The 27783-nt window shown below is 41.6% G+C and overlaps 2 protein-coding genes across 3 annotated transcripts; one reads left to right on the forward strand and one right to left on the reverse strand.

The window, feature by feature from the left end:
- Nucleotides 1–2804: 2804 nt before the first annotated feature.
- phaf1 (phagosome assembly factor 1) lies at nt 2805–20154 on the forward strand. 2 transcript variants are annotated; one of them, XM_026311023.1, is made up of 16 exons: nt 2805–3972; nt 4221–4303; nt 4921–5004; nt 5251–5294; nt 5949–6028; nt 6177–6271; nt 11980–12077; nt 12463–12575; nt 12837–12970; nt 13179–13262; nt 13596–13678; nt 13869–13912; nt 14043–14092; nt 14694–14752; nt 14957–15029; nt 15371–20154. In XM_026311023.1, exons 1-16 carry the CDS (start codon nt 3909–3911, stop codon nt 15464–15466), a joined length of 1284 nt encoding a protein of 427 aa, XP_026166808.1. In that variant the 5' UTR covers nt 2805–3908; the 3' UTR covers nt 15467–20154. The 2 variants fall into 2 exon arrangements, with proteins under 2 accessions (XP_026166808.1, XP_026166809.1); XM_026311024.1 differs by having other exon boundaries at nt 12013–12077.
- A 252-nt stretch (nt 20155–20406) lies between these two features.
- Nucleotides 20407–26855, reverse strand: b3gnt9 (UDP-GlcNAc:betaGal beta-1,3-N-acetylglucosaminyltransferase 9). Its single transcript, XM_026311022.2, has 7 exons — nt 26639–26855; nt 25564–26040; nt 25346–25444; nt 23973–24317; nt 23469–23710; nt 23124–23379; nt 20407–23044 (listed from the first exon to the last, which is right to left on the reverse strand). Exons 2-7 carry the CDS (start codon nt 25669–25671, stop codon nt 22697–22699), a joined length of 1398 nt encoding a protein of 465 aa, XP_026166807.1. The 5' UTR covers nt 25672–26040; nt 26639–26855; the 3' UTR covers nt 20407–22696.
- Nucleotides 26856–27783: the final 928 nt, after the last annotated feature.

Raw genomic sequence — 27783 nt, forward strand, 5'->3', positions numbered from 1 at the left:
GACGTGAGGATGAAGGTGACAGAGGAAAGCATCAGGCAATCTGGGAACATACAGCTCATGTTGGTTAAGGCTGTCAAAATTAACACCTTACAATTTGTGTATGTATTAGAATCTTTAAGTTGGTTATGTCTGTACAATGGAGAGATTATTCTGGCACAAGTCAAACAGCAATACAGCTGTTTCCTGATAGACTTTATGGGTGGTCTCATTAAATCTGCCAGATCTACAATTAGTGGTGCAGGTTTATTGCTAGTCGTCTTTATTGATTTGAACTCAGGCGAAAACATCAGTAAGGACGTTTAGATCCAGTGTTAAATTACTAGTATTTAGTTAGAAAGAAACAACTGTATATCGCCCATCCCCACCACACTCATGTAATGTGTCATTATGCCATATTTTAGTTGTTTTGCCCATGTTGATACTCTGTCCTTCAATTTTCTTAATGCAGGCATTAAGGTAAAACATAAACCACAAACTTTTTTTTTACTTAAACTGTTTATCTTCTTATTTGTTTAAGTTATTTATACTTTGGTTTCATTTAGAGATCCCACGAACTCTATAATTATATAGTGGCTTGTATACATCCTTTAAATTTCTCTTTCCTGTGTGTGTGGCCCGTCCTCCCTATGGTTAAGCTTGTCCTTTTTGAGGAATCTGAAGTATGAGATATTCAGTTGAAAAAAACATTGGATGTTTTTCATAATAAACACATATGAATTCTTGTATTTGTTTCTGATCTTTACACTGAAATGTGTACACAGCTCCAACCACACATGTTTCCACTTTATGGGATCAGACCTCAGGACTGTCAGTGTGTCCAGCCTGTGCTTAACTGACATTTATTTCAGTGTCCAGTTTGTTTTGCAGGACAACAAGCTCTTCCCAGTTTAGCGCTGCCTTTTGTCAATGTAAAATATCAGTGTTGTTAGGGATTGGTAAACTGAAGCAACTAAACAAGTTAATTCATCGTTCATTTCAGTCCTTACATCTGGTGCTTTCTTTTCGATGACAAATCAAAATATCTGTCCTGAAAACTATCTGGACATAAGTGGCTATTTTATGATAGTGAATTTGAATATGGGACTATTTACAGTATCTGAGCCTGTAGATATATATTTCATAAGAATGTTTCTGGAATACGTTTTTGTTTTTATTATGTTTACCCATTAAAAAAAATGGAATTACACAAATAATCTCTGGTGAAGGCTGAGTGGTTAGCACTGTTGCCTCACAGCAAGAAGGTCGTGGGTTTGCATCCCGGCCTTTCTGTGTGGAGTTTTCATGTTCTCCCTGTGCTTGCGTGGGTTTACTCCGGGTACTCCAGTTTCCTCCCACAGTCTAAAAACATGCATGTTAGGTTGATTGGTGACTCTAAAATTGCCCATAGGAGTGAGTGTGAGTGTGTGAGGTTGTTTGTCTCTATGTGGCCCTGTGATGGACTGGTGACCTGTCCAGGGTGTACCCCTGCCTTCCACCCAAGAGAGAGCTGGGATAGGCTCCAGCAGATCCCCGTGACCCTGAGCCAGGAAAAGCGGGTATAGAAGATGGATGGATGGATCTCTGGTGAAACTGTCAGTAGTGGTTGCTGTGGATTGTTGTCCCCCAGTAGGGACACTGTTTTAAAAAGAGTTCTTGCTGTTGATTTAAATGTATTTTTTAAATTTTGTCAGCACCCACAGTTGTAATCCAATTTGTATTGGGATGATGACAAAAATTGTAGAGAGGAGACAATCACTTAGACACATCCATCCATCCATCATCTATACTCACTTATTCCTAACCAGGGTCACAGGGATCTGCTGCAGCCTATCCCAGCTCTCTTTGGGTGAAAGGCAGGGGTACACCCTGGACAGGTCACCAGTCCATCACAGGGCCACATAGAGACAAACAACCTCACACACTCACACTCACTCCTATGGGCAATTTAGAGTCACCAATCAACCTGACATACATGTTTTTGGACTGTGGGAGGAAACCAGAGTACCTGGAGAAAACCCACACAAGCACAGGGAGAACATGAAAACTCCACACAGAGAGGCCCCTGTCAGATTTCAAACCAGGAACCCTTCTTGCTGTGAAGCAACATTGCTAACCACCAATCCACCATGCTGCCTAGATACAAAAAAAGCACAAAAAGGCAATAAGTCAGAAAAAGGCCATATATCCTTCCATCAGCACAGTCTTCACACTCAAGATGAAGGGACTGAATGCACCAAGATGAAAGAAAAAGAACAGCTCATCATGCCAAGCCAGACTAGTCTTCAGACTGCCAGGGTGGACAACAACAGGATTGGAGCAATTCTTGGAAAAAGCTGGAAAGAGGTCAGTGAGCTGGAAGAGAAGCAACTGAAAGAAAAACAAAACGTGCCTATGCATCATCAGAAATGGACTCTTATGAGTGAGAAGAAAAACTGATCATTATTCTCTAAATCTTCCAAAAGAGGCTAGAGGGCTCTGTGGTCAAAAGCTGCTTAGGATTAGAAGGAGTGTCTAAATTAGCGAACACAGAAACCACTGGGCCTCATTCATTTCATTTCATTTCACACTTCTCTGTTTGTTTACATACCAAAACTATTTTGTTTTTAATTCAGTGCAATGCCAGCATGGCAGATAAGGATACACGCTGTATAAACATAAGGGCGCTAACCTGCATCTAAAGAACCTAAAGCTCTGCCATGTGGCACATTTAGAAACACATTTGGGGAAACTCTTTGCAGCAGCTTTAAGTGGACTGTGTCAGCTGACCGTGACGCCATCACGTCACCCAGAACCGTGCGTCCAACACAGGAAGTTGAATGATCAGCTGATCCTGCTGGCTGTTGTTGATGGCTGAAGTTGCTGTTGTTTGGACACTGTGTTGCTCTTATCTGCGTCTGACATTGAAGAGGCGTTAAAGTCGAGGAAGGGGCACGGTGGGCATTTACCAGATTAGGGTCTGCAGAGTAACGAGGGAAGCGTCTCTCAGACAGGACTAGCGGGAGCAGAGCTAGCTCCGAGCTCGAACCTTCGGCGAAGGGAAAAAAGAAAAGCGGCAGAGACAGCCGAGGGCTTGGCGTGCTTTCTTTGTTTATGTCGTCAAACCGCGACACTGATTTTTCTTGTCTTGAATTTTGTTATTTCTGCACAAACGTTGTTTTTATTTATACTTTATTGGCATTACGCAGCTAGCTCTTCTGCTAACGTTAGCCCTTGGCGCACAGAAACGAGCTGTGGTGCTTTTCGTAACCGGCCGACAGCGACAGATCACGGCAGCTGACAGGCAGAGCCGTCGGCTTTGGACGAGATATTTGCTGCCTCGGTGCTTTTGAGCTGTTAGTCCCAGGACCAGGTGCTGGTCTGGCCTGCTCGAGACACGAGAGCGTGGCCGGACAGGCAGATGTTGAGCCTGGTGGACACGGTTGAGTCTGACCTGTGTGCTTGTTGACCCTGGGTCAGTTCAGCTGCTTTTTTTCTTTTTTATCCGTATCGATTTAAAACCACACATCCAAGTCCCAGGTTAGCGGACAGCTGGCCCTGCACGTTGTACATGTGCTGACAGGTTGCGTAATGTGTTTGTGTGCAAGCTGTCAACCTTTGCTGGGTGACTCGTTCAGCTGTTGAAGACTTGTCAAAAAAAACCCTCCGTTATCATCATTAGATATCATTAGACATATTTACCCACTTTATCGTTCCTCCTTGGTGATATCGAGCATATGACGTTGATGCACTGTCTGCTCTGTACTGTGAGCCGCACATTGAGAGGCTGTTTGATGGTAGCTTTGCAACAGACAGGTAGCGTTGTGAATTAAATGAAAGTAGCCGGCTGAGACTTGAGAAACAGTGCTGTGATCAGGGAGACAGGCGGACAGAGAGGGTCCCTCACAGGGCCCCGTTGTGTCTTGAGGTGAGCTGCCCCCTACTACTTGCCAATGCTGGATCTGGAAGTGGTGCCTGAGAGATCACTAGGAAATGAGCAATGGGAGTTCGCCTTAGGTGGGTTACACAGCAACTCTTTAACTCTTTCAAGTTAGAAAAGCATAACTCCCACATAAGGTAGAGGAGAATCAGATTATCAGCCATTTATTCATTTTAGAAGCCACATTTAAAATGATTTCCTTGAATGCTTGCTCTTTGTTTTTGTTTTATTTGTTTGTTTGTTTGTTTAACTGCTAAGCATTAAGGCTGTGTATGAAATATTCTCCTTTCCTCTTCTGTGTGTGTTTATACGTCTGTGTTTTTAGGGATGCCATTGGCTCAGGGCATCTCTATTTTACAGAAACACTGCCGCATCATCAAAAATGTCCAGGTGCTATACAGTGAACAGGTACGGTGGCCAAATGGGCATTTTCTTGCTCTTTCTCACAATTATATAGATCAGCTTCCACAAAGGTCCTATTTTGGGCTTGTATCTCAACTGATAAGCAGCAAGAAATACCAGAGATACAATATGTTTAATGTAATTTAGAACATATGTTGTCATTGCAGAGTTTATCCTCCAGAGAGTGCTAAAACATTTCTTTTGTCAACCATAAATTATCCACATTATTGCACATCTTTCTTTTGCATTAATGGACATGTATTTCAAAATGGACATATGTGAGTGTTTATAAAGGGATATTAGCCTATACATGTCCTATATTCTTTAAATCATTCTCAAAATCCAAATATCAATTCATGATTCTTAATATCTATAATAGGTCAGTTAGGAAGGTTGTTTATTAAAGCCCTGTAGCTCATATTTAACCCTAATCTAAGAACAAGTGGAAGCTGTGTTGTCTATTTAAGCAGGTGTGTTCAAGATTCATTGTATAGTTTATAGTGCATGTCCCATTTCCCTGAAGTCGTCTTCAGAATCAGCATGTTCTGATTGCCTGATTGTCTTCTGCATGGGGGCATGTCCCCCCTGCTCACTGATGATTAGTTTGTTTATCTCCCCTCCAGACACCACTCAGCCATGACCTCATACTGAACCTGACTCAGGATGGGATTAAACTGCTGTTTGATGCCACAAATCAGAAACTCAAGGTGAAGATAGTTGATTTGATAATGGAAGAAGGGGCAACATCACAGTACCAGTGATGTGTGGGCAGATCGTTTGCAGAGAGACTGCCTCTCAATACACGGCAGATATTAAAGACTGAGGGCAATGGTATTAGACGTAGCAGCTGATGACAATTGTAGGAATGTGCATTTGTAGAAAATTAACAAAGATATCACACTTAACTAATCGTTTGTTTTGTAGCCTGACTTTCTCATCTTTCTGGGTGACAGGTGATTGAAGTGTATGACCTGAGCAAAGTCAAGTTGAAATACTGGTGAGTAGAAATATTGTTAAATGTTGGGCGACTTTAACCTACAGGCATATATGTACACTGACAGAAAGTGTTCAGACCATTTCTCCTTTTGTACACTTTGTAGTTGTGCTGTAGATTTAATTTTAAATGGATAAACCTGTGGTGTTATCATGCCCATAAATCTATACACACTAACACATACGAACAAAGTGAGAACATGTTACACACTTGTTCCTGTGGCTCCAAACGTCTTCCATTTCAATGATTTAGAAATGGGTTCCTACCCTTACCTTTATCTATGCCTCATAACAGTTTTATCACAGAGCTCTACCACAGTTTCTTGGTTCTTCATGACTTGGTTTCATCCTGATATGCTGTGTCATGACATATACACAGGTGGGTGTCTTTCTACACCTTGCCCAATCAGTTCAGTTGGCCTAAACACTGCTGTTAAATTTGTTACAATGTCTAGAAACATGTTTTGCAACTATGGCTGATTGTGTGTAGCTTGATGGGCAAAAATAGAAAGTTAACATTTAAAATTAAATCTGTAACACACAGAGTAAATGGGTCTGAATACGTTCTAAAGCTGCTGTACAGCATATAATAGTCATAGTATATTTATAATTACATGTTTGTTAATTTAACACTGTGTGTATGTGTGTTATGATTCAGTGGAGTCCATTTCAACTCTCAGGCCATTGCCCCTACAATAGAGCAAATAGACCAGTCATTTGGAGCTACACACCCTGGAGGTATTTTCCAAAGGCTTGGTTTCATAAATGTCTCACTGACAACCCATAAATTAGAAGACTTGTACTCGTATATTGTAGAACTCAATGTGCACTGGGTCTAGTATATCTCTTTTGTGAAATCTGTTTCTGTTTACCTCTTATCGTTCAGTCTACAATGCTGCAGAGCAGTTGTTCCATCTCAACTTTAGAGGACTGTCTTTCTCTTTCCAACTGGACTCCTGGAATGAAGCCCCAAAATATGAGGTGAGAATGATTTGATCGATCTCTTGTCAGCCACCTGAAGAAGAGCTGAGCGGTTTGTTCTTCACATCCTCGGGGAATCAGGGCAGCCTTGTGATTTAAGTGATTGCTTTTCATATTGATGGTCTGGGGTGAAGCCCAGTGAGCATGTTCCTCAGTCCCTGTCAGCTCGATTGGTGTTATCATAAATAATGTAGGACTGAATAAAGATTCCAAATGCAGATTGAGAACTGGTTTGTTTTGGTGCTTGTTTGATATTAGGCCCAAAAGGTTTTGTTCTTTGATATCAGTGATCACTGAAAGGAACTGTGACACTTCTCAAAGTGAACTCAATATGAGCTGCTCTGTTGAGATGTCAGAGACTCATTACTGTGTTTATGTAAAACTAACTGCAGTTGGGAGTTCAGGGACTTGTGTTAACTCCTGCAAAATGAGCTCATAATTAAATTCTCCAAGACAACTGCATTTCCCAGCAGCAGTAGTTCAGATTTTCATTGTGAAAAGACTGCAAACCCTGTGTTTATGTTTGTGTTGATGTTTATGTTGCTTTGGTTTTGCATTAAGACTCATATAATTAGCCAGAAGCTCTTGTGATGTAGTGTCTGTAGCGATACAGCTGTTGATGTACTGGGTGGTACATGTCATGAACCAGCTGCTCTGCTGTCTCTTCCTTTCTGCAGCTAGCTACTGTAACGGTACAGCTCATAGAGTGATGTCTTTACTGCTGTCTTTCACGTTTAGTTCACCTCAGCTGACTTCATGTCCCATTGACAGTTTTTCTTTCTTCTTCCTACATCGTTTTATTTAACTGTCTGGCATTTGCAGCAGAAATATACTGAATATGTGATGCCTCCAGTAGCAGATTCACTGAAACAGAACAAGTTGCTCACTTATCTCTGTAGTTGTGAGCAGGTGCAAGTGATAGCATCTATTCATGGTTTTAGCTGGAATATTTGCATCTCTTTTTGACAGTCCCAACACTCATCTGAAGCTTGTTTCCTGTTTGAGTGGATAAAATAATAATACATTTTATTTCATGGCGCCTTTCAAAGTCTCAAGATCACCTTACAGATAGAAAAGGAAGCATACAGCATGATATACATAGAGTGCATTAAAACAACAGTAACAAGAATACATAAACGGCGGGAGAGAATGTAAAGGCAAAAGCGTGGATTATCTAGGAAGTGGGCGAAGTACAGTACAAGTAAATTGAAATACAGAAACCCAGATGACAGAACAACAAATATGAAACAGTATGAGACAATATGAAATAGGCAGAGGGTGGTAGGACATCACGGGCTGCTTTGAGAAGTTAAGAGAGTTAGGTGGAAAACGCTATACGGAACAGATATGTTTTGAGTGATGATTTAAAAGTTGATAAGTCCGGAGACGACCGGATGCGATGAGGGAGAATGTTCCAAAGGCGGGGCGCAGTGTGGCTGAAGGATCTAGCGCCCATGGTGGCCAGGCGCGCTGTAGGGGTGCAGAGGAGAGTGGAACTGGAGGAGCGGAGAGGACGAGGCGGAGAATAGATATGAAGTAGTTCAGTGATGTATGGTGGGGCAATAGAGTGGAGGGCTTTGTAGGTGAGAAGGAGGATTTTATAGTTTATACGGAAGGACACAGGGAGCCAGTGAAGTTGTTTAAGGACAGGGGTGATATGATGTGAGGATGGAGTTCTGGTGATGATTCGGGCAGCAGAGTTCTGGACAAGTTGAAGTTTGCGAAGTGATTTGAGAGGTAGACCAGTGAGGAGTGAGTTACAGTAATCCAAACGAGAGGTGACAAAGGCGTTAATGAGTATTGCCGTGCTATCGGTGGTGAGTGAGGAACGGATGCGGTTTATGTTACGGAGATGGGAGTAGGCCGACCGGGTAGTGGTATTGATATGCTGAGTGAAGGAGAGAGTACCGTCTAGGATGACACCCAGGCTTTTAACTTGGGGGGAGGGGGGGACAGTATTGTTGTCAATTTGAATGGAGAAGGTGCTGGTTTTAGAAAGGGTGGATCTGGTGCCCACGAGGAGAATTTCAGTTTTGTCAGGGTTGAGTTTCAAAAAGTTATGGGTGAACCAGGATTTGATATTATGTAAGCAGGTAAGGAGGGAGGGAGGGGGGAGGGTAGAAGATGGAGCAGCAGAGAGGTAGAGCTGGGTGTCGTCTGCATAACAGTGGAAATTGATGTTATGTAGCCTAAGGATATTTCCGAGAGGAAGGAGATAAATAATAAAGAGGAGGGGCCCCAGGACAGAGCCCTGAGGCACGCCACAACTGACAGTAGAGGGCTGGGAGTGGAAGTTCTGGAGATGGACGGACTGGGTGCGGTCAGATAGGTAGGAGGTGAACCATGAGAGGACCGAGCCGGCTATGCCGATGGAAGCAAGGCGATGGAGGAGAATATTGTGTGAGATGGTGTCAAAAGCTGCAGTTAGGTCAAGGAGGATGAGGATGGAGACAAGGCCAGAGTCTGCGGCTACTAGGAGGTCGTTGGTGATTTTGACCAGGGCAGTTTCAGTGCTGTGAAGTTGGCGGAAACCAGATTGAAAGTGTTCGTATAGGCTATTGGCGGAAAGGTGGGTATGGACCTGGTGGTGAACAACTTTTTCCAGGATTTTGGAGAGGAACGGGAGATTGGAGATAGGGCGGAAGTTGTTAAGGTCGGCAGGATCGAGACCAGGTTTTTTTAGAATTGGTGAGATGATGGCTGTCTTGAGTGATGGGGGTACGATGCCAGAACTGAGGGAAGTGTGAATAATGTGGGTAAGATGAGGAAGGAGAGAGGGGAGACAGAGCTTGACGAGGTTGGTTGGTAGGGGGTCAAGTTTGCAGGTTGAGGGTTTGGATTTGAGGATCAGGGAAGAGATAACCGTGGTGGGTGGAATGATAAAACTCGAAAGCAGGGAGGATACTGGTAGAGAGGGAAGGGTACAGTGGAGGCAGTTCGCAGTGTCACAGATGGGGGGAAATTGCTGGTGTATATTTTCGATTTTTGATGAGAAGAAATCCAGGAAGTTATTGCACAAGGTGGTGGAGAGTGAGGGGAAGAGAGGAGTATCGGGAGGGCCCAATAAATTTTTGACAGTGGAGAAGAGGGAACGCGTGGAGCCAGAGGCGGATACAATAAGCGAGGCATAGAAGTCAGATTTTGTTTGAGTAATGGTTTGCTTGTACTTCAGTATGTGGTTTAGGTATAAGTCCTTGTGGGTGGATGAACCGGTTTTTTTGAAGAGACGTTCAAGGCGGCGGGCTTGGGTTTTGAGGAGGCGGAGTTCGGGTGTGTACCATGGAGCAGAGTGCGTAAAGGATACAGATCTAGTTTTGAGTGGGGCGAAGGTGTTGAGTAGATTTCGTAGCTCACAGTTGAAATTGGATAACATGTTGGAGAGGGACGGTGTGTAATTAGTACATGAAAGGTTGTTGAGAGCAGCAGTGAAGGAGGGGAGGTCGATGTTCTTTAAGTTACGGAAGGTGATGGTGCGGGAGAGGTGGGTTTTGAAGAGAGGTAGTTTGGAGTTAAAGCAGACTAGTTTGTGGTCGGAGAAGAAGGTGTCGAGGGTAGAACATGACTGAACTGTGACGCCAGAGCAGCAGACTAAGTCGAGGGTGTGGCCTAGAGAATGTGTTGGGGAGGTGATGTATTGTTGGAGCCCAAAGCTGTCCAGACAGGAAATTAGGTCTTTTGTAGCGGTGTTGTTGGGATTGTCGAAGTGGATGTTAAAATCACCAAGAAGAATTATGTTGGCTGACAGAGAGATGAGGTCAGCTAAGAGGTCAGACAGTTCGTCCAAGAAGGTCGGGTTAGGTTTTGGTGGGCGGTAGATAGTGGCCAAGAAGGTTGGTGTGTGACCATGAATACGTGCTATGAGAGCTTCAAAGGACTGGAAGGTGATAGTGGGGTGGATGGATATTTTGTATTTAAGGTTGTACAGTATGGCGAGGCCGCCACCGCGTCCCGAGAGGCGTGGATGGGTGAGATATGTGAAGCCAGGAGGAATAGATTGATTAAGTTCAGTGAAGTCGTTGGGCTGCTGCCAGGTTTCAGTTAAGCACAGGATGTCGAGATTGTGTTTAAGAATAATGTCAAAGATGAGGGATGCTTTTTGAGAGAGGGAGCGAACGTTAAGAAGCCCAAAATGAGTGTTGTGGAAAGGTGTCGAGTCCATGTTTCTGGGGATGTTAGCTAGTACAGAGTGGTTGATCTGGCGTATACCTGATTTTCTAGGCTGAGGTCGGGAGGATGACCAGATGGAGGGGATTGGTAGTATGGAGTCAGATAGTCAGGCATGTGGGACAGAATGGACAGATTGTCCAGTGTTAGTGTGTGGGGTACAGTGAACTGCATGTTGAATGTTGGTGGAAAGTATATGGGAGCCCAGGCAGTTAGGATGCAGACCATCTCCTGCAAAGAAGGCAGGTCGGTTCCAGAAGAGGTTGAAGTTGTCAATGAATTGGAGATTGTAGGACAGGGAGACAGACTTGATCCAAGTGTTGAGACTGAGGATTCTACTGAAGCGGCCAGAGCCTCTTCCAAACGTGGGGATGGGACCAGACATTAAAATAGTCTTACCACAGTTGCTTAGGAGGTTGAGGAGAGAGATAAAATCCTTTTTTGTCAGTTCAGACCGGTGGAGTGACGTGTCACAAGTTCCAATATGAACAATCACTCTAGAGATGGAAGACGGAAGTGTTGGCAGTAATCCAGGAAGCATGGCCAAGATGTCAGAGGCCATAGCTCCAGGGAGACAGTGAGTAGTGGCGTTGAAAAAGCGTACATTCCTTATAATTGAGTCTCCGATGATTAACGTGGTTGGGGGGAAAAGGGAGGGTGGAGAAGACGCCAGTAGTTGGCCGTTTGAGTCGTGTCGTCTTGCTGACTGGCGGGGAGGCGGGGCGGTGACATCGGGTGCTGAGGTGGAAGGTGGAGGCGGCAGTTCGGTTGGTCCGTAGCTAGGGAGCCCGTGAGTGTGCCTGAGCACGGCCTCGCGAAGGATCCTACGGCGCACTGATGTAGTAGCTGAGCGGGATGGAGACTGTTTTCCGCCGTGGCAACGGGCTTCGCGAGGAGCACTTGGACTAAGGCGGGGGCGGCGGGTGTCGTCAGAGGGGAGCGAGAGCAGGTGACGGCGCTGAACGACATTGGCGGGTGACGGGGGTTGTTGGGAAACCGGAGCGGAACGATCCGGTACGTGGTTAGCGGATGAGGCCGTATGTAGGTCCGGGGTGGCAGAAGACAGAGGTGCAAATGGATTGGAGAGGTCTAGAGAGGGACATGACAGATGGATGCATTTGGGATTCTTTTTGAGTTGAAGAGGAAAAAAAAGAAAACTTTTAACAAAAGAGAACACCATCCCCTTTCTACTGAAACTACACGATGTCTTTCAGACATACTGGAAGATATACCACATAAGAGAAATTCAATTCATCTCCTCACTCATTGATCCCAACGTTTAACCACTGCATAAAAGATGTTTTCTATATTTCTGAAAGTCCATTGTCATCATCCATCTTAAACAATGGACCATAAAACTTCCCTCTTTCAGTTCAACTCATCACATCGTTCTTTATATTAAAAAAAAAAAAAAAAAAAAGTAGCTGTTGTGACACTGCTGAGTCATGTTTTGTAGTAAACAGTGTCTTTTAGGGTACATGTTGATGCAGGAACAAAGTATACCATAGTATACTGTACTACTCCCAGTTGTTTTGCCTTGGCAGCCTAACTTTGCCCTGGGTTTGGCCTCCCTGCAGATTCCACATGGGGCCATGGTAAAGAAGATGCACATCTACACTGGCAACAACTTGCAAGAAACAAGGTAGTGTGTGTGTATATATATATATATATATATATATACATATATATATATATATATATACCCCCCCCATGCATGCACGCACCCACCCACAGACACACACACTAACCGCCATACCATGACTGCACAATCCTCAATTTTTATGGTTTAACTGAGTGAAAACAAAAACAGCTTTGATAGTCGTTGTTTGGTATAGTTGTTGTTTTATTGTTATGTATAGATAAATGAATGATAAATGATAAATAAATTTAATTGCAAACTAGCTACAAATTGAAAGAGTAATTTAAAAACAACCAAAGCCGCAAGAGCTACAGATACAAAACATTGGAAATCAGAAGGTACAATAATCAATAATAAGGGGCCCACACTGTCTTCTCTCTGGACTCAGAGCTCCGGCGATGCCATTGGCTTGTTTCCTTGGTAACATCTACGCAGAGTGTGTGGATGTCCTGAGAGATCATGCAGGGCCTCTGGGGCTCAAACTCCGCCTCATCACTGCAGGTAACATACGTCTCTGTGCCTGTGTGTGTGTTGACAGCTTGAGAAGTGGGTGTTTTTTCTCTTTTGACTTTCTTTCACATTTCTGCTGTAATATCTGATGTGGCTGCATGGGGCAGTAGATCAAAACTAAATATTTTTAAATTGAGAACATATTGATCACTGTTGTATTTTTTTTTTTTTCTAACCCTAATCAGGACAATCAGCTGCAGGTAGCTGTCCTTTCTCTTGAGTGATTGCCTGTTGTTTTGTGTGTGAAAGCAGCTTGTGGTCCTGGTGTGATGGCTGATACTAAGGTGAGGTCTGTAGAGCGGAGCATCCACTTTGGTGATTCCTGTCAGGATGTATTGGGTGCTCTGGGATCACCACATAAAGTCTTCTATAAGTCTGAGGACAAGGTAGGAGCTCTGTCTATATACTGTGTGTCTTCTTGCTCTAGCTGTTAGAATGATTTGTTTTGTCTTAACTAAGCAGTTTGTCTTATTCTGGTCTACATCTTCTGTCACTCTTGACAACTCAGTGGTTTCTTTTAACCCAAACTAATTAAATCAGTTAATTAGTGACATAATGTTATGATTAAAAAGCCTGTATTCTCATTTATTATAGATGAAGATCCATTCTCCATCGCCTCACAAGCACGTTCCTTCCAAATGTAATGACTACTTCTTCAACTACTTCACCCTCGGAGTGGTACGTAAGCTCGGCCAGTTAGTTTATTCTACACTTACACTTACTTACCACATTGGAAGTCATTATGTTTTCGATCTTATTGCATAAAATCCTCTCTTTAGGTGCTTTTTGGGCCAAGTCTTTGTCTAATACAGTTTTTTAATCTGTGCCTATCTGTCAGCTGTTTTTTTTTTTTTTTTTTTTTTGAGACATAAAGCTGTGACCTATTTGGGTAACTATCTTAAGCCCACACTCAAGTTTACTTGCCCACAGTTTGCAGTAGATCAGACTGTAGTGAGCTGGTGTGGTCAAACACAAATGCAGTTTTGATGATTGTATGTTTTTATATTTCAGGATATCCTCTTTGACTCGACAACTCACCTGGTTAAGAAGTTTGTCCTCCATACCAACTACCCTGGACATTACAACTTCAATATGTAAATATCTTGCTGTGTAATCACCTTGTTCCAGTCTTCGTGATTCTTGTACTCAGTTTCTCTACTGTGCTTTTTTTTTCATATATAGTGGATAATATCATCTAAGAGATAATGATGATGATGATGAAGAGAGAATATAAATGTGTTTTGTTTTTTTTTTTTTGTCAATGTTTTTGATTTTTTTTCTCAGATATCATCGATGTGACTTTAGGATTCCATTAGTCATTAAGAAAGGTGAGAGATTTCAGCCATTAATCTGTCAAAATTCTGCATGTTTCAGAGTAAATGATATGATGTTTAGTGATGTTTTTTAAATCTGCTGTCATTTTAATCTTGTTTCTGTTTTTCTGGCTTTGCACTTTAGATGGAGCGCATTCTCAGACAGAGGACTGTGTCTTAACCACTTACAGCAAGGTCAGTTACAGACAATTTGTAGAAACTGTTACTTTTTGCTAGAGGTCAGTGCTTTGTTGTAAATTCACAAGATGGCGCTGTGGCAGGGCTGTGATGAACTGATATGGTCTCCTGGCTTCATGTCTCTATTGGTGAGTTCAGCTTTGTAATTTAGGACTCCCCACCTCTTTCTTTGGAGTTACAGAGCTGTGAAATTTCAGGTGTTTTTCTCAGGCTTCTCAAACATGCTTCTGTCTCACTAGTACACCCTTTGTTTCATACCATGAAAGGTTGAATAATATGATGTCTGCTTTATACTGACAGGGCAGTTATCATTTAATGATTGTACAAGGGAAGGCATATAGTAAAAGAAGAAGTACTTTATTAATCCCCAAGGGGAAATTCAATTGTTTGTCTTGTGATGTAACTTTTATCCACTAAAAATGTCCGTGAATCGTCCCCAAGAAGAAAAATGGAATAGAAAATCTTATGGAGATGGTCTGTGGTTTAGTAAAAACAGGATACAGCATCTGATCTGTGTCAGCAGTGGATAAACAAACATTTTTACTGAGCATCACAAAAGTCTCATGAATGATTGGTTGACTTTGTGTTTCTCTGTCAGTGGGATCAAATTCAGGAACTGCTGGGTCACCCAATGGAAAAACCTGTAGTGCTCCACAGGTAAAGTCCATACAAATGCTCTTGCATGCACAGGGACTGTAATATGGATCACAGACACAGCTGTGTCTTATGCTGTGACAAGATACTTTATTAGCATCAGTTTTATTGGTTTGCAGATGCAATGTTTGAGGTGCATGGTCTTTATAGCAAGTAGACATTTCATGCGTTATTGAAATAAGTGTCTTTCCTGTTTGTGTTTTGCAGGTCCTCATCAGCCAACAACACCAACCCATTCGGCTCTACCTTCTGCTTTGGACTACAGAGGATGATCTTTGAGGTCAGAACACTTGTTTTTTTTTAGAGAGAGATTTCACTGAAAGTGATCTGAATAACCAGTGCAGAACTGTGTGACAGTGGCACATTTAACACAATTGCTGCAAAAGCAAATTCAATAAAAACTGAATCAGGATTGGACCAAATGTTGCAAGAATTGGAAAGGAAATTCTCAAAGGAAATGACAGAATTTTGCCCACACTGTTAATTTGGATGTCAAATGTTGGAGGCAGGAGGTAGAATAGACTGGTTTTATACTATGCTATTGATTGATAGTGTTTGATTGAAATTGTTTGAAATAGCTGTGTTATCCATTTGTTGTAATTCCTCTGTTTTCATCCTCAGGTGATGCAGAATAACCACATAGCTTCAGTGACCCTCTACAGTGCCCCACGGACCACCAGTCAAGCCCGACCTGAGTCCAGTAGTAGCTCCCACTGAACATGTAACCAGAACCATATCCCATTCTGGCCTATCCTAAATCTAGTACCGCTACTGACTGAACGTCTAACCCCACATCCAGATTCTTAACCAGGCAGACCCAGCCCGCAACAACAAAGTGTTTCTTGTCCAGCTTAGATGCTACACTTTGAACCTAAACACGAACCCAAGATGAGCCAGAAACAAATCGGAGCTAGCATTTATTAGCATTACCTGGTGGATTTTAAGATGTACTCCTCTAATCAGACACGCCCAGCTGGCACAGTCAACCCAGCGCTCCGACCAGGACTTTGTGACGTGGTCGCATTGAGTTTTGGAATGAAACCAACAAAATCATTTCTTTGCTGTGTGGCAGTACCACAGCTCTGCTGCAGATGGACGTGGTGAAGAAATCTGCATTCTGGCAGAGCTCAGCATGTTCCTGTTTCCATCCAGTGACTGCAGATTGGATGCCATGCTTCCACCAGTAAGACGTAATGGCAGCCTGTAAGTGACAACGACATCTATTACATTGTGGCGATGAGACTATTAGCATTTAAATATCAGCTGCAGCAAATCTCTCTATGTTTAACATCAAGCATAGCGTTGCAGTCGCAAAAGCCTTGTTGGCTTGTTCCACTGTAACACATCAACCAACCACACTGCCAGCTTAACCAGTACCGCCTGTCTTCCTGCCATAACTTCAAACCCGGGCCCAACTAGTCCAGTCAAAACCTAGACACATCCAAACCACAAGAACCAAACCAGCCCAGCCCAAACAAGAGCCACCAGAGCCAAACACATGAGAAGCCGCAGAGGACTCTAACCAAAAACAGAAAAACACAAGGATCCAGATTTTGTCATACAAGAGAAGAACCAAACGCACACAGGGTTTGGAGAGAGACATGGTCCAGAACATAACCTGGCAGTCCAGCTTGACGTGAAGCCGGTGAAAGCAAACGTCCAAATGTCCAACATCATCTCCTGTTTCCTGTTCCTAGGCACTTTATTCATTGGTGCCCACACATACACACACACGCACACACACACAGACACACAGAAGCGCATGTAACAGCAGCAAATGTTCTATTGACGCATAACTGCTGTTATTTGTAGCTTTGGTTGTCGGGCTGTCTGGTTTCTCGCTTACACACACACACACACATTTGCACGCATACAAACAGGCACATAAAAGAGCATGCTGATTTATAAATTGACATTTCAATTTTTCAAGCACACACACAGCAATTCAGCCTTTTCACTAGCACAGTGTGCTCTGGTGTTAGAAATAAATACCTGAGAGCTGGTTTATCTTTTCAGTCTTTTAAGCGTGACACAAACATGGAGACATGCAGGTGTGAAACAAGGATTTGCATGAACTTGGCAGATGTTTTTAAATGAAGCTAAAGCACAAAATGGCAAACTGTTGTGTTTATTTGACCCTGCATGTTGTGAGCAGCACACACAGTTCCTTTATTTCCCTCTGCCCTGTTTCACTCATTCACACCATGACCATTTTCACTGTATTCTTTTCTTTAGATCTATTTTAACATTTGCACTAATGGACACCTTTTTACTTGATTGGTTGATTGTTGCTCAGTCCTCTGAGAATGGTTTGATGAGGGAATTTGGAGAGATAGTGGTGTGTGTGTGTGTGTGTGTGTGTGTGCGTGTGCGTGTGTGTGCGTGTGTGTGTGTGTGCATTTGGACAGAGGAGAGCTCCCTCTGTGGTGCATGGTGATTGTTAAACTTGTCTCCATCTCTCCTCTGTGCTTTTCTCTCCACAACTGGTTAATGCATTGCAATTCACCTATCAGCAAAATTTCTTTCTTTGTTGAATTGCCAAACGCTACAGCCAAAGACATTTCAGGAAGATTTCGTTTGTTCCTCAGACGTTACCGCTGTGATCTTTTGTCTAAACTCGTTCTGCGTTGCGTATCAGCCATCTCCTTTCTGTTGCATCTTTTTTATTTTTTACACTTGTGCATCACAGTCACTGCAGTGGTAAAGCCTCTAAATTCAGCCCCTGGTCTCTGTAACTGCTGACAGTAATTATACAGGACATGAATAGTTGGCTTTAAAACCATTCTAATCATCTATCATCTGGATTTGGTTACAGCAAGAGACACATTGACAACAGGAAGTAATGACACAGCTAGTGTTAGTGTCTACTTGTACTGTGGTTATTGTTCTCAGACAACTTCGGTGTAAAGAGTTTTTTCTTAGAGGATTCACTACGTTTTAACTTGCATAGGAAATGGGGGAAAAGTTTATCCATCACACTGCAGTTTAAGTCTCCCTCCGGCTGATTGCACTTAGATTCTTATTTTTAAATAAACTGTATTATTTTTAATAGCCATGTTCTTTTATTGTCCCCTGGTCCAATTGTTTTTTTGTTTTGTTTATTTGTTTTATTATTATTATTATTTTCGTTATACCTGAATTTGTAATTATTTGCATCAACACATGAAGGTATCAGGATTGAAGCCAGGGCCTGTACACATGATGTAATTTAGAAAGCATGTGTGTAATAATATTCAGAAAACATTTGTGTCATCTTATCTAAAGAAACCAAACACTCATTCTGTTTCTATTGTTTTCTCAATCATTTTGTTTTTTTGTTTTTTTTTTTTCAAATCACTAATAGCTGTGTTTATTTACTATGCCATATCTTTTGGTACTGCAACGCTCTGAACTTACAGATTGTTTTAAACAGATTTCCTGTTTCTTCAGTTTAAAGAGCAGTTGAGTTTTTATGGTGTGTAAAACCAGTTATTTTCTCAGAAAGTTGGGCTGTTCTTTTTTTGTTCCGGCCCTGATGCTTATGGAGTAGGTGATGATGTACAAATGCTGTAAATAGTGACATGATCTTAATGCCTGGGCACAGATACAAGTCACTCAGGCTCTGGCTGAGTATCTCAATATTCCTCCTTCATTCTGATCAGATTTAAAATTTAGAGGAGGAGGCATCTGCTAATAAGTGACTCTAACATTTTTTTTAATTCCAGACCATTCAGTATTGAAACCTTTTTCATTTCTCAGATGTGTTAGTTATTAGTAGAAAGCCCTGTTTTGCCTCATCCATACTGCAACTGCAGTGTGTTCATGTTTTTATCCACAGGAGATGGATTTGGAGTCTAGTTTTGGCATGTTGCTAGATTTTACATCCACTTGTTTACACTAGGAAAAATATCTTTTTGGTTGCAGCTTTTTTTTTGTAGCCAGGACTCCCTTGTGAAGTCAGGTGATTTGGTTTCTGCAGCCAGGTGAGATGAATGTTTTACAGCTTGTTTTGTTCTTGTTTCGTTATTTTTTTTTTTTTTTTTTTTAACTGGGATCCCCAAAAACTAGGTAATGTTCCAGCAAATAAAGTCTCGTTGGGTTCCCAGGTTTAAGACGTGTAGGAATGAAATGTTGCTGCTCTTGTTCTAGCCACATTTCAAATTGACTAGAGTCAGATGTTATATAATTTTCATGAAAGCTATATATTCAAACATTTTACTACCACTTTCTTTTGTGGAAGTAAATACAAAAAAAAAAACAAAAAAAAAAAAAAACACCAAACTGTTGAACATTGTGCCTCATCTCCCACCGAGCCTGTCTTTGACTTCTGTCTCTATCTCCTCTGTAAAAAGGAATCTCCTTGTACATAGGACTTGAGAATGCATTTGAACTGCATCATTGTACAGTATGTATGTGTGTGTGGGTGTCACTGAGTATTAGCAACAAGCTAATATGTCATTTTGGCCATGTGAAGTCATTTTAGTTTTCACGTTACCTGCAGTAAATGGCAGGTTGGGTTGGGTTTCCTAAACCGAGGATTTTTTAAGTAATAGAGCAAAGTGCTCTTTCTTTGGGCAAAGCGGAATCATAGATTATTTAAAGGAAAATGAACTCAACACAGTTACACACAGCTTTGACTCATTAACTAAGTTTTGGTAAGCCCAACCCAGTGCCATAGACAGTCATTGCTGTGATGATGCATTGTTACTGAGGGAGACAGAGAGAGGAGTTATAGGGTGCTGGGTAGTTAATCTCACCCAAACTCAGGTGGACATATCACATCCTTTTTTTTTTTTTTTTTTTTTTTTTTTCTTTATTAATAGAGAAACAAAAACTTTAATCCAGGGCTGTGTGGCTTTTAAATATCACCTGATATTTCTTCTTTTGTTCATGGAGTGAATGAATGAGTGATTGTCATAATCAGACTGATGTAATTTATAACAGCTTTGGTTCAGTAATGATAATCTCTTATATTAACGCTTTGTATTGTCTGCTCTTACGTTCTTTTGTCCATGTCCCTTAAACCCTTCAGAATATTTTTTGTGGATTCATTGTGAGCCCATTTCTGGAAATGGGGCAGTTATACTTAATTAAAACTTGTGAAATTCATTGGAATGTGGCGTTTTATATTTGAAATACTATAACTTTGTGTATGACAAAAATCTGTAGATTTATTCAGCATGTCCACTGAAAAAGGCAATAACAATACAATAAAAGAGAAGGATGAGGCTGACTGGGAGGTTTGCTCCAATGTCCAATTACCTTTGACAGTGTTTGATGATGGTTGTCGAGACGAGCTACTGCTGTGCACTCTTTAACAACTCCAATGCAACATTTGGACTTTTCTGAAATCAACTGCTCACTGTTCTTTGACATCAAAACTCATTGTCTGTGTGTGCAACCAGGATATAAAAAAAATAAATGTGGATGTGAAAAAAAAAAGGAAGATTTTTATTTCTTAGTTTACACAATCTTGAAACTCAAACTTGTATTTGATAGAAGATTTGACTTTTGACCTCAGCCGAATCTCAACATCTGTTTCCATTTCTGTGCAATTGTTCTTGGTGGACAGAGACGGTTCTATAGCGATAAGGGATTCTTTTTCTAAATGTTCCCTGCTAAAACCTGAACAGGCTACCAATAACTATTAACTAACACAACTGAACAGTTAACACTGCCTAATATTTAATTTTGTTGCCGTCACTTAGGTTTCTTCATTAAAGCCCTCCCTTAAAGTCAACTTAATGTTTTGGTTGCAGATGTTTTAAAATAAAATTTTATTAAACAGATGTGTCAACACAAAAGATGTATCCACGACGACTTTTAACCCATTACCACATATGTTATTTCTACTGGTTTGGATGGAAAACGTAAAACTGGGGTATAATTTTTTTAGAGACTGCACTGTTCAAAAGTACACAGCACGATACACAACACACAAAATAAAAAACAGAACAGGCTTCATGAATGCTACTACAAATTTACAATAGGTGCCCCTCTGACATTTACAGCCAAGTAATCCTAAATGGTGGTAATCCCAATCAAAAACCAAGCAAATTTTTTAATACTGTACTTCCCAGTAGCATTATCACAAACCTTCATTTGTCACAGTCCCACTGTGGCTAAAGAATGACAGACTCAAGTGAAGTAATCTGTGAATTAGGATTATTGATTTACAAGAAATTAAGTAAATAAGGAAATATGAAAATGAATCATTTTGTGGGAGAAATCTGTAAAAGTCAGTAGACAAGAGACTAGGTGGGTGGAAATGTGCTGCACGGATGCTTTATAGGTGAATAAAGAGCCACAGTGTATAGAGAGGAGAAACCCTTTCATTGCTGAAGTAGTTTGGGAACTCAGTAAAAATAACAAACATATGTGAATCTAATTCTGCAACAGTTACTATAAACTTCATTCCTCAGAGAAATTACATTTTGGGCACTGACAATAAATGTGTGACTAAACCATATGCCAACCAGCGTCCTGTGAGGGGTTTCAAATGTTAAAGCTAAAACCCTAAAGCACAATACCCTTTCGACACATGATCATTCAAAGACCTATGAGACTTGGACTGTATTTAAAATGTATTCAAAGCATAAAACAATTTTTCAAAAACTGAATAAAATATCAATTTATCATTGTAACCTATGACCAATGTAACCCAGTCTGAGCCAAAGGCAGCAGGGCAAGGCTCAATTGGTGGCAGCGGCAGCGAGTAGTGGACAGAAGTGCCACTGCAGATGCCACAGTAGTTTAAGAGGTAGACAAAACAAAATTCAAAGATCCTAATAAATGGCAATGAAACACTTTCATGAGGAAAACACTGGGGTATAAACATAACTTATTGCATTTATTTCATGTGTTGACTCTGCTGAGAAGACAAGAAAATCATAGCCTAGGCTACTCTCTCTTTGCTGTCCTAGTGCATGTAAAAACATAGTTACATTAAGGTTATATAGCAACAGCATTGCCACCCTTAGAGCCATGTTGCTAATGATGAACAAAGAGTACCATCCGAAGTCCAGAGCACACAAGATTTTTTAATATTCCCACTAACCATAATGTGATCCAGCTACATCTCATGTTTTGCTCTCAGAGAGCAACTGAATATAAATATGCTTATCTGCAGAAATCCACCATGAACCACTGAAAACAGATGGAGGTAAAGATATAAAAGGTTGACAAGAAAAATGGATTCCAAAGAAACCATTGTAATTAATAACTAAAGCATTCACATGGAAGAGCACAAGCCTGACTCTTCAAATATTCAGCAGAGATTGTGTGTGTGTGTGTGTATGAGTTACGGTCCCAGCTGGTTCCCCTTGTGCAGCTGGTTTCCATTTAGGCTTCATTTGTTGTTCCTCCAGGGAACAAATAATGTAGCCGTCCATTTGTGTTTCTAGGGGAACATATCTGCTAGCGATTAACATGAGAACACAAAAGTCTCTCTTCCTATTAACCTAGCCACTTCCAGTCTCTGATGATCACATAGTCAAACGTCACAGGATTAACAGTGTTGTGGTCTCGGACACAGGTGAGATTTACACTTGGATGGGGTTAAACCAGCTAACCAAATACTCTTTTTGGATTTTAAGCATCTGTGTAAACAATGATCACAATACATTCTGAAGATTACACATTCAAAAGTCCAGAGAGATTCAACTCATCGCTAAATCTTGGCAAATCTAAATCTTGCTGCATGGTTGTTAATAATAGTGTACAAACAGGCAGACAGACTCAGAAAGCAAAGACCTAAATTCTCTTTGTGCTTCCCTGCAAACATCTGAGGCACATTTGTCCTTAACCCATTCATTTCCTCAAAGATGATTGGCCAGCTTGGCTAAAGTCTCTCACTGCTAAACTGTGCTTTGGAAAATGGCACAGTCCTTTAAAACTGGCCACAAATATGTGCTGTACCATTTTGTACTCTCTGCAGGACTCTGTAGATCCTATGTGGATGTGCAGCACTTACAAATGCATGACAAATGCTTTCTTGTCACTGTAGTCCACCTCCTCTTCTGTTATCTTTCCCGTCTTGCCTCTCCACTTAAAGGCCAAGGATGTTGGTCTGGTCCTGTTGTGACAGCTCAGTCTGGGATCATGCAGGAGGTTCCACATAAGCCAGATCTGGGGTACACTGAGGCTGTGAACAACCATGAGGTCTCTGTAGAAACAGGGATCGAATGTCTGAAGGTGGGGTGCTGCAGAAGGTCGGGGGATCCCGAAGGTTCGAAAGCCCTGGTGCCGTAATGGTTTGACACCAATCAGCTGGAGGCACATTCCCAGAAACACGTCATCAATAGGAAACAACTCCACCTGGAGACAGAAAAGAAGTTGTATATCTGATGTATCAACAGACGATCCAGCTTGTTAAAACTGTCCAGCTTTCATGTACCTGCTGACAAGCGGAGCTAAGTCTCCGAGCTGTATGTCCAGACATGACAAAGCCTCCTCCCCCAGCATAATTTGGGTACAAACCCCCTCCATACACAAACTCTGGGACATAGTACTTAGAACTGCGCCGACGAATGGGTTTGGCATGGATGATGATATCACCAACAAACAGATCCTCATCTGGCTTTTGACCTTGTAGCATCTCCAATATGTTTTCTACATTAACATACACATCAGCATCACCTTTGAAGATGAACCTGCATGAGAAAACAAAAGGGAAAACACATCAGTTTTGAGACACATAAGAATCACGTCCATTTTATTTATTTATTTTATAAAAACGGACTTGACATCAGGACAGCTGCTGTTGACCCATTTCAGGAAATGTGTTTCCTTCAGTGTCAGATTAAAGAAAGTGTCTTCAAAGTCCCAGAGCAGGATATCCCTGAAAGTGCGACTCTCGTAGGTTAAGAGCTGATCCCACAGAGGCAGAGTGGTGCGATTCCTGGGAACACCCAGCAGGAAGAGAGTGCGGATGGACATGCCATTTTGAAAATATCCCTCCTTACCCCATGTCCGACGTACCACCTGAAAGTGTTTAGACAGAAACAAACAGTTTCCTCAGCTAAGAAACTCGGGGGGCAGCACATTGGCAAATATTTATTTACACATTAAGCAGATATGGAGCAACATTAACATTCAATGAAGATACTCTGATTATGATATACACACGTTCATCCATTGTTATATAAAAATATTCATTATATCAGCTTTAACTTAGCAGCTTTAAATTTCAAAGCATTTCCAAAACCTACAGACTGCAGTCCAGAAAATATGGGGCGTATTTTACCTGGCGCTTATCAAAATCTGCAGCAACAGATTTTACTGCGATGAGCATGAAGGGAGCAGTAGAAGACTCTTTATCTCCTCTTTGTTTCAGTGCTCCTCTAATCTGACATTTCTCTGGCTGATCTATGAGCAGCTTGAAGTTCCTGTTATCTTTTTCTCTCAGATAGCGCTTAAAGTCAAATGGCGGCATCGTAGGCAGGGGATTGCCAGCAGCCCTGGTCGGTGCAACATTCTTTCGGCGCGACTTGGATTTCCCTTTAGATTTGGGTTTGTACTGAGGAGGTTTGGACTTAGACTGGGGCTTGCAAGGCGGCAGCTGTGGCTCTGAAGGGTTGGATGGGGCCTGCTAATTAGAAGAAATTAAACACAAGAGAGAAGATATTAATTATAGCAGGTAAATAGACACACACATTATCCCCAAGCATACTTCTCTGAATTTCAAAGCAATAAGCTGAAAAATGCAAACTCTGACGCAGTACAGATGGTTATTCACAGGCAGATAGACCAACATACTGTGTGTAAATAAACCGATGCACTCTATATATGCTGTATGAATATTTATATGGCACATACACAGTGCTCTGATCCTGCCTGTGGATTTCAGCTCAACATATGACACTGAGTACAGATGTCTGAAGACTCAATGTGTCTCCACAGGCACAAAGCATTTCACCCTCGTGTGTGACGTGAGCTTCTCTAAAAATATAAATGAGGATCAGTCTAACAGATGAGCTTTTTGTAGCAGCGTCTACTCATATCACTCTCAGTCCTGGTCTACTTTCACAGATTTGTCACAGAATTCTGGCTCATATCCATCACTGTCCTTCACTTTCACCTGCCACTGCAAAGATCTCCTGCTATTAGAAATGTAATGCCGGTCTCTTCAAATCAAGTTATTTTTATGTAAGATCACAATGTCCATCAAATAAAACCAACCATTGTATAATGACTGAAGATATGTAAGTGATGATAATGTGAAGGGAGATGTCAGACAAATTCATGAAATTAGAACATTGAAGACCATCTCTGCAAGCACAGCAATATTTGATAGTCATCATCTACACTTTATTTGTTCAGACCATGGAATACAATATCATGCTGAATAAATAGCCTGGACAGTTTGTAGATGTTCATGGTTTGTAGATTGTGTTTCCTCTAGCTTTCCTTGAACTGACTTCTTGCAGACTCATGCCAAATCTTAAATGATGTTCAAGTGTGTCACAAAGCAGACTTTCAAAGACAAAACTGCTTTTAAATTCTCAATGGCCCCTAAATGCTTTGGCAAAAAGAAGTTACAGTTAGATCCAAACACACACACACACACACATATAATTGAATTTGATCAGGTTATATGCTTGGAGAGTCCTGGCCTACCTTGGCTCTGTTTGTTCCCAGCAGGGTTCGACTGGAGCTGGTAGAGCTGTGGATCTCCAGTTTCCACACAGGTTTGTCCCATCCAGAGGACACCACAACCTGGAAATGTGAATGGGAATGAAGTGGTGATGGGAAGTGGGAGAGGTTTGTATTGTAAGGAATCAGAAAAAGAACTGTCATCTCTCCACTTTCTGTGCTGTGCTTCATTGCATCCTTACCTGACGGACGTAGAGCAGCAGGCAGAAGAGCACCAGTAGGAACATCGTGCACATCACATCTCCCTTCACATGTAGGATCCTCCTCATCATGACTATCTTCCTCAGCATGTTTTGAAGCCACTGACTTCAGTAAAGTATTGAACAAAAGTGCATTTGGATGGAACTGCCTCAGCTCATGCTTTATCTCACATGGCAGCCAAGATGAATGCAGCCCTGGAAAGACATCAAACCCAGGCTGTGCAGGCTAATCTGCAGGATTTGATGAAGAAATGTAGTGACTTCAATCTCTGCTGCATCGCTGAATATGTCGTCATCTCAAACTTTGCAGTTTGTCTGTAAAACATATTCCTTCTGTAAACCTGCTTAGGAGAACAGCAGGTTTTCAGCACTTTGGTCCTTTATACATGTCACCGGACACATGTCCTTTATGTCCATATCCCTCAGTCCCTTCTCCTCAGACCTGGTGTCTGAATGATCCTGAACAAAAAAGACAAGAACAAAGCAATCAGACAAAGCTAATTCAAACTAAACAGGCACAGCAATGAAACATTACTGAGCAAAGCAAACCATACATGCTCATGGCCAATCACGTGTTTCATTTGATTACTAGATGTTTGGCTGAAAAGTGAATTTTGAAAATGTTTTACGACCTGCTTCACAGCAACTTAGTTTAACCACTTCAAGGCAATGACTTCAACTTACTTCGATGTGTTACTGGGCTTATAAAGTAGAAATCAATAATCTGAGACCACCGGGGTACCCATCTCTGATTTCCTATTCCCTTTCTGCGTGTATCTTATGGAAGTGAACACAGGGGTACCAGCTATTTCAAGGAACACTGTGTCCTAAAATGAATGTCATTGGGAGCAGCAGAAGTTCCTAACAGAGAGAATATGACTGCAAAAAGCGCAAACTCCACGTGCCACAGTCACAAACTTCTCGCGCAACGATCTTTTTCCTCCAAATATATTGCGCATGTTTTGCCTTATCAACATCAACAACAAGTCGGTTTAGTTTTAAAATCCTTATGTGTCCAACAGGGGTTGCCTGATTATCGCAAACCATTAAAACTTACCAGGCAAGAGGGAGTAGGGGTCCAACTATCTGTGCCGCAAAAGCCTCTGCGCACTCACAGTGAAGTGCGCTCCGATGTTCCCAGAGAGAAGGGCCCAGTGAGGAAGAGGGGGAACCAGATGTTCTCATCCAGTGTGATTCTAAGAAAGACAGAAGAGGCTCAAAGCCCATCTCAAAGAGCCGCAGCTGAGCCCCGCATTAAGGAGCTGCTGCGCTCATGTTGCCTTAAAGTGCAGTAGGAAATAACGCTGTCACAACTTGTCTCGTGAAAGACGAAAACAAATGCGAGTTTACTATGTTTGGCATCACTTTTGCGTTTTATGGAGAACAGATGAAATACTGAGTAAAGTTCGCGGACCTCTACATTTGCATATGATGTCCCCATCCGTAGCACCGGAATTACTGAAATGACATGATGCTGTAGCTTTTAGGAAAGTGTAAGACTCGAGTATTGTAAGTTTTTGTTAAAACAAGCTGTATAATGCAGTATTTATCCAGAACGACAATACACAGAATATCACACGTCACAAATTTTAGCGCTTTTTTGAGTAATTATACCCTGCGGAAAGGAAAAGAATAGCAATGAAAGAAATGATAAAACTTATTAAGAGCATTCAGCAACTGTCGACAAATCATCACTGAAATATAAGTACTTGAAATCTTCGTTTATGAGATAGAAGCCAGATGAGGGAGCTAACTGGAAACACCTGAAGGCAGCATCTTTTGGCCTGACCACGTGACTTCATCAGGCTAGGAGAAACTTCAAGCCAGATGCCAACACAGCAACTGAGGAGGAAGGAGAGGGAAAACACCAGAGGAATAAATAATAGGGGGAGAGTGTGGAGTAAAGTCATAAACTGAGTGTTGTTTTTCTCTTGTTTGTCTCCATAAGGAGGTTCAGAGATCAGGACGACCTGCACAGTCTTAGATTCTGGGTATTGCTCAGTGACATTTGATCAGCAGGTTTGATGCTTTCAAACAGTATGGTATGAAAATGAACCATTGTATATTTTAATATATACAACATGTTTTAATTAGTAGTACAGCCAGAGGGGAGAGTGCAAGTGCTGGTGTACAGTGGCTGCCAGCAGAAAGTAGCTTTGAGTACTATTACCCTAATAAATATAATTTATAGACACTTGAATC

The sequence above is a fragment of the Mastacembelus armatus genome, chromosome 6, assembly GCF_900324485.2.
Source record: "Mastacembelus armatus chromosome 6, fMasArm1.2, whole genome shotgun sequence".
Lineage (NCBI taxonomy): Eukaryota > Metazoa > Chordata > Actinopteri > Synbranchiformes > Mastacembelidae > Mastacembelus > Mastacembelus armatus.